The sequence below is a fragment of the Thunnus thynnus genome, chromosome 5, assembly GCF_963924715.1.
Source record: "Thunnus thynnus chromosome 5, fThuThy2.1, whole genome shotgun sequence".
Taxonomy (NCBI): Eukaryota; Metazoa; Chordata; class Actinopteri; order Scombriformes; family Scombridae; genus Thunnus; species Thunnus thynnus.
Genome location: NC_089521.1, coordinates 14,082,526 through 14,094,615, shown reverse-complemented (window position 1 = coordinate 14,094,615; position 12,090 = coordinate 14,082,526). Strand labels below are relative to the sequence as shown.

The 12,090-nt window shown below is 39.6% G+C and overlaps 1 protein-coding gene across 2 annotated transcripts in view; it reads right to left on the bottom strand.

The window, feature by feature from the left end:
• The window catches only part of furinb (furin (paired basic amino acid cleaving enzyme) b), an 81,463-nt gene that overhangs the window by 13,021 nt on the left and 56,352 nt on the right, over nucleotides 1-12,090 (bottom strand). For both annotated transcript variants that reach the window (XM_067589355.1, XM_067589356.1), the window contains exon 7: nucleotides 2,517-2,605. In XM_067589355.1, coding sequence (XP_067445456.1) covers nucleotides 2,517-2,605 — 89 coding nt within the window. The remainder of the gene's footprint in view (nucleotides 1-2,516; nucleotides 2,606-12,090) is intronic.

Genomic DNA, 12,090 nt, shown 5'->3' with positions numbered 1-12,090 from the left:
AATCTGAATTAATTTCGAATTTAAATATGATAACGAAATTAATAAAAAATTTAATACATGAGTGAAACAAACTTAATGCAAAATTCTGTTTACCATATTTTCATCATGATGGTTGCCAACTTTTATGATTTTTATGCTCATATTTTTGATGCAGCAACCTCTCTATTTCAGTTTCTAAGGATTTTCTCTCGCTCCAACAGCTTCCTCTGTGTCTCTCTGCAGGTCTCTGTCCAGTGTTATGTTGTGTTGCAGCTGACAGTGTAGCATCACCTGTAGACTACAATATTCTCTGATATCTCTGTGACTGTCACATCCCACCGCCTCCCCTCATGGAGAGCTTTTCTTTAGAAAGATGTTTTTTAGCCTCTAACTTAATGTCAAAGCATTCCCTCTTCATTTCTGTCACAGTGCAGAGCTGCTCTGATGTCAAGTTAGCTGGATTTATATTTGATAATTGTTTCGGGTCTCCTCCTGTCACTCCTAAATATCCTATGTGTTTATCTTCTGATTTCTAAAAGCAGGACTTGAAGCTGCGCAGATTTTTTTTTACTCTTTGGGAACTTTTTGTGAATGAAACCCACCCACAAACGGAGCGCAACATGCAGCCTTGTATAGCAATTTTAGGGGTGTGCACCTCCTCGTGAACAGGTGGCGTTCATCAGGCTGAAACAAGTGGTTTACAAGTTTGTTGACTCCCATGTAGGATTTCTTATTTTCCTCTTATTGCTTTTGTGCAAGAACAAATATAAGAGAAAAATAAGAAAACATTCATGCTTGAGGCCCATTGTTTGCTTGGTGATCATTATGTGCAGGCTGTTGTATTAAAGCAGTAATCATAATCACTGTTGTAACAATTCTCATCAACTTCCTGCGGCTCGACGATTCCTTATTAAGACGCTGCTGTGTGAGTTCCCTGCAGCTTCAGTAAGTCGGAGGTAGCAGGTAGAAATGCAACGATGTGTGTGTGTGTGTGTGTGTGTGGGTGAGTGTGCTTGCAGAGGGAGAGCAGGTACAGTAGGTGGAAGGAAACACAGAGGGAGCCAAGTAGGGTTAATTACAGGTTTCAAATACTAATCACTGATCATTGCTCGGTATGGATACACGCATTTAGGTGTCCTCATAAATATGGCTGCTTGTGCTCACACGTGTGTGCGCACGCACCATCGGTATTCGGGAGTGAATCACAGCTGTTTATAAACAATCCACTGACCCCATGACGTGAACAGATTCACAGAGGAGTAATTTATGAGAACAGGGCCAATGCGCTGCTCCGTCGGGAGATGAATGGTAATGAAGACAAAGAAGGAGAGTTACGAGTAACATCTGTGAATGGGACTGCTTCGGGCTCCACAGGCTCCGGTGAGTCTTGTTGGCTGGCATCATGTCATTGACAGATTGTTTGGTGACAAAAATTACTAAGAGCCTCCTTGGAATACTCTATCAAGTGCAAAAATGTTCAGGAGACCAAAATCTTTCAGACTTAATTCGTGATCACAGGTGTAAATTAAACAAACTTCTCTGAGTATCTTCTTTTTTAATGCATATCTGCACACGCTGACAGCTTTATTACTGTTTAAACAAGAGCCTGTCTTCAGAGTCTATTTTGACCGGCTTTTAAGGCAGGTAATTTACACGGTGGTTTGAAAAGAAGACAGTTTCCTTGGCATGAACATAACACTAAATTTAGCTTGTTGCCTCCTCACAAAGGACTCAACGAAAAACTTTAAAAACTGAACTTGCTTTTTATCTGATTGGTTAAAGAAAGACTAAAGTTTCAGGCAGAGTGCCAGATATATGTGAGGTGACTTATTATCTGCTCTGGTTTGAATAAAAAACATCAGATTCACCCTGTTACAAAGTTAAATCTGAAATCTACAGTATATGTTTCTATGCATTGTCACTGTCCCCAGTGATGAGACATAATCTCAGTATTGTCCGTGTCTTGGGGATGTTTTTCTACTCATCTAAAAGGCATTTAATACTTATTCGACTGTGTCGCTCTTTATGTCAGACAAGAGTAAAAGTGACACCTGGGTTTTAACAAGCGCACAGCAGGCTTAATGAAGTCATGATACACTTATTTCCAGAGGGAAACCTGGAGAAAATGATCAAAAGCTATTCTTCTCAGTGGCGATGTATCAAGGACAGTTCGCTGTGCGTCTACAGAAAAACCTGATCTTTTTCTACACGTGCATCTGAACAATAGGAAGTCAGTCAGTAAGTGAAAGGTGTTCAATGCTCAGTGGATCCAGAGAAAAGGAGCATATGGATATCAAGATTTAAATCTATTATTGGCTGTATAATGTGGAGACACAGCTACATTTGTGATTCTGATTCAGGTCCCATACTAAAGGGAGCCGAGCTGAAAGAAATTCACTTCTACGTTAATTAGTTTGAATGTGGATATTATTGTGCATATTATTTCTAATCAAAATAAGATTCAACTGATTTAAATAAAAATGATTGCTAATTAAATATTGCTCCTAATTAAAATCCCAGTAGTAGGCTTCGCTCACCTCCAATTTTAGCGTTATAGGCCACCCCAACACCACACACACCGTTGTTGGCTGCAGCTGCAACTTCTCCTGCACATCGGGTTCCGTGTCTGGGAAGAGTCAAAGGAAAAAAAAAAAAAAGAGTCAATGAAAAGGAGACTAATGAGAAAATTTACACATCAAACAGGAGCATTACAGTTACTCAACTAAATACTGATAGTAAAAACAAGCAGTTAACTTTTGCAACCCCCCTGAATGGAGCAAGGCTTTTAAACGATACTGTAGCTGAAGTGATGCTAAAAATACACCACAATCAAAAGAAGAGCACAAACCCAGTGGCCCTCTTGTAACAGTAGCAGACTCGAGTTGTAACAATGACTGCCAGAAGGTCTGATATGCCTTTCCCATTTCAGGGCTATTAATTTGAAAAGTGTTAGGATTCAATGCTTTGGCATAACAACACTGAGAACAACAACTTTCATGGTGAACAGGAGGTGCAATTAGAAGTATGCAGGACACACTCGACAGGGTTTCCTGTTCACACAGCACAGTAATCAAATTGAGGTATAAAACCTTCCCCACTCTATGTCTGTGCTCTATCAAGCTTTAATGGGTTTTAGAGGACGAGCGAACACTACTCGTGCAACAATCATACATCCAAAGAAAAAAGTGCGTGAAGCATTAGAGCGTGTAGAGCGAGAGAAATTGTCACTTGACTGGATGATAAAAATGTTTGGCTTTTGTATGTTTTCCAAGTCGAGTCCCATTCCCACATCATGTTTGAAGGCCCTGAAAACATATTTTCTCAGTCAGCTTCTTACTATGAGCAATGTCTTCCAACAATAACACACTGTTATCTGCCAAAGTTTGAACAGCTTTGGTTGTTTCACATGAGAGATTTTCCATATTTGTGTTTGTCTTATGCTGTAGTTGTAGGTACAGTGTAGTATAGTTATAGTATATAGTTTTAGTCTTACAGTTGTAAAGAAGTGAGCTTCTGTGAACCAATCAGAGTTTAGTAACATCTGTATGAAAATGTAATAACACTTTGGGGTTGTTTGCTTATATTGCCCAGCCACTGTAGTAAACTGTTAATAAAATAACTAAGGATGTCATTTTCCAAACTGAAACTGTGATTGTTGCTTAATTTGTCATAAATATTCAATATTAAAGAAATACTTTTAATAAATACTACTACCACTACTTTGAAATATTAAATATTTCAGGGGCTTCAAGTAAAGTTGAACAGCGTTTTTGCGACGTGTTTTCATACATTCCTATCAGTGTCGGGGTGTTCTACACAATATCACAGCATGTACAAGTTTTGATGCATCTGTGAGAATCAAGGACTACAGTGAATATACAGTACTTCCAGTACATTCTTTTGTTCAAACACAGCTACTTCAGAGAGCTCCTTCTTTCACTTCTACCCAATTTCTGAGAATGAAATATTAGAAATCTTTTCTCCTGCTGCACAGGCTACAGGGTTACAGGATACAGGTTCTTCCAATCAAACATATTTGAAATGAAACCTGGAGACAAATACAAAGACCTGTCTAAAACTAACTTTACCTTGACAGTCACTGGCCACAGGCCATCCAAATGAGATATGAGATTTTATCGATGTACATGAATTATTCAGAGTCCCTCATTAATACCTTCAGTCTTGAGTTTTAAAGAACAGACAGGTTCCCTATAGAGCCTTGTCTGAAATGAATACCACTCCAACTGTCAAAAACATGCTTTATCAACTACAGATCAAGTCTTGGAGGAAACAATGGGGCAGCCCCAGTAGCAAACTGGTTAAGACACATATCACATAACCACAAGGTCCACTGTTAGATTCCAACCTGAGACCTTCGTTGCACGTCACACCACTCTCTCTACTCATGTTTCCTGTCTCTCTATACTTTGGACAATCAAATAAAGACCAAAAAAACCCTTCAATCAAATATTGAAACAATGAAAAGTTTAAATTGATACCTTTACTGCTTTGCATCATTCCTGGCAAAGAATTAATCATTTGTGAAATGGATTTAATTTGTTTAATTGACTTCTGGGGTTGCAGTGGTGTGATCAGACTGCCAATGTGTGAAACAGAACGGGCATTTGGCATTTAGCACAGGTCATTAAGATTGTCTCCTGATTACAGTGCAGATATCTGATTAGGAGGTGCAGTTTCACACCAGCCTCTGAGACGTGCTGTGTGAATGTTATCAGAACGAAGCTAATTACATCCAGTATTGTTTCAGAAGAGCCAAAAATTCCTTCCTTTTTGATCTCCCGACCTCCCTGATGATGAGGCAGAGGACAAAGTCGTTTCACAGGGTCATAGCACGGCTACGCCTCCAGCTGGGATCCTGATTAGACTCTGTGTAGCTCTGTGATATATTACCCACCCGCTAATTCGCAGTTTTGTTCCCTCTAACATATTTTACAAGAGGATGACCGTAGTTTTATTCTTAATTCTCCTTCCTTTCTTTTTTTTTTATAAGTTCAGGGTTTCTAATGTCAAAAAAAGAGAGGAAAGTATGAAAAAGAAAAAAAAGACAATGTTACGGTTACATGTTGCTTCCTAACAAATCATTTACTACATGACCCTGCTGTCACCAACTATAAGCACTTAAGGGATTTTTAAACAAGCAATCATTTGGCCTGACAGGGCTTATTTTTCACTGACAGACATGCCCTTAGTCAAGGACCTCAGCACAACATATGGCGGGGTGTAATACATCACAAATGCAATTAAAATGTTATCATTGCTAGCAAGAGGTTAAACTACATTGTTTTACAGCTAACTAGCTCACTTCATATTGTATTAATTGCGGCAGTTGATGGTGACTTGACGGCTCCCTCGAGAACAATCTATGTACTCAGGGGTTAAATTGGGACTTGTTATGTGGGGAGTCCATTTTTTCAACAGACAGTTATGTAGCAGCAGCAGTTTTTTGTGAAAAATGCAGCTTCAAACATTGCCATGACCCAATTCGCATTAGAGAATTATTAAACCAATCAGTTTATTTATGCGATTAATAAAGAAACATTCAGCGTATGAAAAACCTTGAGGCACAGACCACAGTCACAGTTAATCAGATTCCAGATATGTTGTTGTCTGTATAGCAGGATGTCTGTCTGCATGTGAAGTGGTGAGCATACCTTCTGGTAAGTATCTATTGTTTAATCAAAGCACTAAATGACACAAACCTGCCCACTCATTACATTTTAGCTCATCACTGTGCGACTGACAACGTCTGACTGGCTGGCCATACAAACTCATCCACACAAATCAGTTATGTTATTATGTGCTGAAACACTGCAGAGTGGGTGCTGAATGGTGACTGTCAGTCATTTCAAACTAGAAAAATTGTAACTATAATACCAGTAGCTTTCCTAATGACTTGCATGTACGTGATACTTTGATCTCACGCAACATAAATATGAGTGAGTAGATGCTGCTGGCAGATACACAAACCTGGCTCAATTTAATTTACTCTGTTTTTATATTTTAATGTACCTGCCTAACATCAAACATAAAACTAATGTAGATCAGATCAGTATTTGAATGCATACAAGATACTAAGTGCTTCCTCTGTAATTTAATGCAGCAGTGGGTCACTGCTGCACCTCCTCACTGCACACCAGTCTCTGTTTTAAAGGAAAATTCCGGTTCATTTGAACCTGATGTATTTCCCATAAATGTGGCAGTTGTGACTCTATGTGTCCTGCTAACTTTGCTCTCTGCAGCTCTGTTATTGAGATTATGGAGATTCAGATTGAGATTCAGGCGAATGAGGCCTCGCGTATAATGATGATTATTGGGGCGACCTCCGTCAGCCTCCTACTGCTGTAGAAATAAACATGATTTTTACATGAATTGCTTCAAAAATTTGTGATTCTGAACGAAAGTAAACACAGGAACTAGCTGCCTGTAGCAGCATTATGGCAAACTGTATAGGGAACTATACCTGGGGCAGTTTGCAAGTCAGTTTGTTTATGTGTGAGGTTGTGGATAGCTCAGCGTCTGTTCCTGATAGAAAAGTAGTAATTTAGAAGATGAAATGAAATGGTTGATGTCGGGAAGTTTCCACATTGCAAGGATAAAATGACAAGATCCTCACTGAGCAGTTTTCATGGAATCCTGCTGGATGATAGAGACTTAAATACTGTAATTCCTCCTCACACAGTTACGTGTTGTAATCCCATTTTTCTTACTGTGTGGAGCTGAACGTTGGTCCAGATGGCCTTGTTCTTTTCTTTCGGTTGACGTTGTGGAGGTGAAACAATCTGCAGGATGGCAGTGTTGATGAACGTTGTAAATCCATTTGTAGTAGTTACACAGCTGTGATTACTCATCCGTGGACACTTGGCTGGCAGCAACAAGTCCGACTCTGCAGAAAAAGTTTTTCTCTTCACTCGTCAGAAGAGGGGATCAGTGACAGCAGGGACACCAGCAGTTTCTCTGAGGTAACTGTTTCTGTACGTTGTCTCTCCTGACTGTCCTGTTTCCTGTCTGCCTCCATTCTTCATTTTTCTTCCATTCTCTGTGTTCTCCAGCTCAAATAAATACGCTTGGCCATTCGAAGTGAAATGACTCACAATCATCCTCATAATAGTCCACAGGATAATCCGTCATTGCACTTAGTTTTTTTAGTTTCCTTACAGTCAGCCTTATACAGGTAAACTAACTGGCGTGCACGGATGAATATGTGGGTGGTTCAGTTAGCTGACAAACTGTCCCAGACATAGATCTCTGTGTAGTTAGCCATAATGCTGCTACAGGCGGCTAGTTCCTGTGTTTACTTCCATTCAGACTCAGAAACAGTCTTGAAGCGATTCACATAAAAATCATGTTTATTTACAAAACAGTAGGAGGCTGATAGAGGTTGCCCCGATAATTGTCATTACATGTGAGGCCTCATTTGCCTGAATCTCAATCTGAATTTCTGGAATCTCAATAACGGAGCTGCAGAGAACAAAGTTAGCAGGACACATAGAGTCACAACTGCCACATTTATGGGAAACACATCAGGTTCAAATAAACCAGAATTTTCCTTTAATAGGTAGGGACCCAGTGCAGTTCCAATTTATGAGCTATTTTTCTTAGAAATTACACTTAAAAATGACAAATACAACTTTAGGTTTGCACTTGTTTGTTTTACTTTGAAGTTTAGTTAGATTTTAAAGCAATTTATTTCACACTTTTGCAGTGTTGCTCATTTTCTCTTTGTGGTACACTTCTGAGTAAACACAGAGGAAACACTCATTTCAAATAGTAACACATTCTTTAAAGATCCTTTAATACTGAGGCCAGAGAGCCTGCAACCATCCGCACTGGGCAAAAATACACAGTCAGCTCCTTGTCCAGCCAGAAGGCTTGGCCCAAAATACTACATGCCAGCACTGTACAGACATTTGCAGTTGAAATGCACTGCAAATAGCAACTTATGTGTCAACTGTCAGTGACTTATGCTTAAAATTAAACAAAAAATAAAAAATCCTGGCATGTAGTTTTATGTTAAGAAATGAAGATGCTTTAAGTTGCATCTCTTTATTTCTGAGCAGTGCAACTGTGATTCGACTAGCCAATCAAAGCCCAGCTTTAAACTAACAGTGTGTTATTTACAAATTCAAATGAGTAATTAGTGCTTTGACATGAGGTCTCTAATGCGTTTATCTTCAAATATGTGCATGTATGGTTATTGTTCCATCCACAGCATTGTAAAAAGGTCTTTGGGCTCCACACAGCAAATATCCTGAAACCAAGGAGCTGTGGCCACAGATGTGATGCCAGGCAGGGGATTCAGCCTGGACGGGCAGAGTGAGCCTAGAGCCAGAGGCCTGGGTAGACATTTATAAAGAGGCCGTACACACCAAGATGCAGCTGTTTTGAATACTATCTGCATGTGCACATGCATGTGTGTGTTTTTGTGCAAATGAGTGACTGGCCTGGATTGAATTCAGCTGAAACAGCCACACAGCTTGATATATCCAGGGAGGCTCAGACGTGCCAGAGCAGACAAAAGAGTTTATGACAAAGCCACAATTTTATCTGTCAAATATCCATGAAATTAAATGATTTCCAAGACACTTAACTGAATGCCTCGATTCTATATCCATTTAAAATAGATTGGAAGAGGTGTCAGAGACACAACGGCTACTGAGGTCAGACACAAGTATAGATTGAGAAGATTGAAAAAGTTATTGTTTGAGTAAGAGTTGTGGGAAAATAACAAAAACCCATTAAATACTGATACTCATCTCAGAGAAAGACAATCACAGTAAATTAATCATTAGTATGTGAGCCAGGGGACGGCAAAAGCTACATACTTTGTTCAGAAGACAAACTGTAGAGAAAAGACCCAACAAAGCTTACGCAAATCTTAGATAAAAGTCTACTGAACTACAGTTTCTGTAGCCACAAAACCAATGTGACCTCCCTTATCTTATCAGAAGGAGCAATGGGAACAGAGTGAGGTAATGCTTTTATCTCTCTTCCTTGGGACAAGGCACCATTTTGGTCAAGTCATTGCCCCCATTTACTGGTGAATGCGGGCGTGTCATCTAACACAGTCAATCTGAGCATGATGACCATGAAGGGAATTAGATCTAAAGCTGGATTTTTAAACTGGAGTTCCACTGTAGATATTTACGGTGTAGGTTTTGGTCTGTGTTGGATTTCGCTTGTTGACAGCACCACTGCAACACTAGATGGATGTATCGTACGTGATCAGGCAGCATCAGGCTTTAATTATATTCCTCACAGTAATTGTGTTTACATTCTTTCATTTACTTTGTGACACGAGTGATGGTGGGAAAGTTCAACTACTGAATATGAGTCTGCTCCGAGCAGTAGCAGCTTTGCAGTGGAAATGGCTGTGTTAGACACAACTGAGCTTTTCAAATTTCTCATTTTGTCTTTACTCGCAACAGTCTACCAGCCTAGACAGAGGAGAAAACACAAGGGGAACCAAGGTGAACAATCCCAGTTCTTGTGGTCCCCACATGGCAGAGCCTCTCTACATGTATAACACCTTCAAGCAAAACAATAAATCCAGTTTAAAAGGGGACTTTAGTCATTTAGTATTGCTCTTCCATAAAGTTGAAAAGAAAAGCTAAAATCAAACAGAAGAGGCTGACATATCCTCACTTGTAGTCCCTATGGCTTAATCTCTAAAAACAGCATTTACATACTATGTAAATTTTCTGTGAGTCGGTGTTTACAGATGGTTGACGAGCCCAACCACACGCATACACTTGTTTGTGTTGTGTTATATAGAGCATGTGTGTTGAAATATGCATCACCAAGTGTGACTGATGTCTAACCCATGCTTGGCTTAACTGTAGGATCTGTCTGTTGACGTTGCTGTGTTGGTTTATATCTGTTTTTAGAGGGACTGAATAGGGCCTGTTCATTGGAGCTGCCCAAAAGGATTAGGCTATTTTCTGCTCAGCTCAGCTCAGCTGTGGCCTGAGGCAGTTTCTGTTCAAATGGTTACACTGGAGTGTGAAGTGGAGATCTTTTCATTGTGTGGCCAACCACGGAATTGCTGTCTCCATCTTTGTAAAGAAGATGATCAGATTTGTTTCAAATTAAAGGTTTTATTGTCTTGGGTTTGAGAAGACCACACATACAAATTAATTTTCATTTCTGTCTGCTCACAGTAGTCATATTCCAGCCTAATGCAGTATTACAGTGGGGAGGGAAACACTTGTCAGTCCATTATCAGGCATTTATACATAGAAACACTAACTGTCATGAGCATTCATACCTATGGACAATTTAGACTCTCTAATCCATCTGACTCTCATGCCCTAATGTGGGAGGACACTTATGCAGACATGGTAGAAAAAAGAAAACTCTAAAAAAAAAAAGATGTCGTTTTTCCTGTGAGACACAGTAAAAGCTATGTCCCTTTCTGAATAAAATGGTTTATTATTCTTGCCCATGCAGCACTATGGTAGGGGAGGAAATGAAGTATTTTAATGGTGCTATTGTGGTTAAAATGACCATTGCCCAATGATAAGATATCTGAAAAGGACATAAATAAAAGCAGCGCATGGTGGTTCAGTTATTAGATAGATTAAATCTGCAAAACAATAAAGCATGTTTAAATCATTTCAAATGACTTAAAAGCAACCAAAATAACACTGCAAAGCATGTCTTAACTGGACTATCTTCACACACTGACACGCCTGCTTTAACATCCCATTTATCACTATCTACTCAACTGAGCAGGGTAATATTGACTGACTCCAAGTGATCAGTAATACCTTGTAGAATGGGGTTTGGCATAGGATTGCCACCTTCAATCACCATGGGCTATGTCTGGTTAAAATGTTTAGAAAGCAGCAGCTTTTAACCACAATGTCCCTTCTACTGGCAAAAATAATAGTAGGAAAGCAGACAGAAAGCCAGAGGAATCGGGTTAAAGAGTGAGGTCCCTGCCAACATCACCTACCCAAGTCTGCCTGGCTGCCTAGAAAATAAACAAGCTGTCTCCAGCAGAATAAACAAGATGGGGAGAAGCAGCATTACATTATTCAGGCTTGACAAAGGGTGGCAGCTTTGTAAACAATAATTGATAAACTCAATGTAAACAGTGGAGGGAATTTATCTGCAGCATGTGATGGCCAGAATAAATAGAGAAAAGAGTTTTTGTGTGCAGGTTCCCTACTCTCTTTTTGTTTTCTTATTGTCCTCTCTCCATTCACACTGCCGACAATCCACCAAGAGTCTGAGAAAACTTTTGTGAAACTGTCAGGCACTGGGCTCAGAATGACAAATGAGGTCTCATAATAGAGCTTGCACAATTTTCTTTTTATTAAAGTACATTCACTAGAAAGCGGATTTTACTTCTTTATCTATTGGTATGGCATGTTGTTTAAGTAATTCTTCATGGCTTGAGAAACAATATCTCTATTCAGACACAGAAGTACTGCACTGAATAAAGTATATTTAAAAATGTCTTCTCCTTACACGACTGAGGAAAAACTACTTCTCTTATGTCAGAGACATACTTGACATAAGAGAATGCAGATGCTTGAGGAATGCCAATCCACACTATGATATGTTCTAAAATGTGTGAGCAGTAAAATCAACACAGCACAGGTGCGACCTGCTGTGTCAAACACTGTAACAGAGGCGCGAAAGCAGACAACACAAGAGGAAGCTGTCTTCTTTGATTTGTACTCTCCATCAGTCTGATTTGTCCTGTATCATCCCCTTGATGATTCAGGGTTCTTACATCCACACAGATTTAGGCATGCATGAATGCAGCGTATGTACAACGGGGCTGTGGATGTGCACAGCACAGACCAGGGGCCAGATGCATAAACGATGCATATGCACAAAAACCATGCATATGCCATTCCCTGCACACAAACTGGTATATTATAAATGCAGAATTTACAGTGAGAATGTGTTCACCTCAGGCATTCTTTAGAAAACCATGTGTACGTATGGTTTCCTAAGGGTGGTGTGATGAGGTGGAGATGAAATATAAGGGGAAAGATGGAAACTTTTAGTAAAACATTGTTTAGGTTGATAACCATCTGCAGTCATTGTGTGATTTTTATTTGTTTTTACACAGAGATT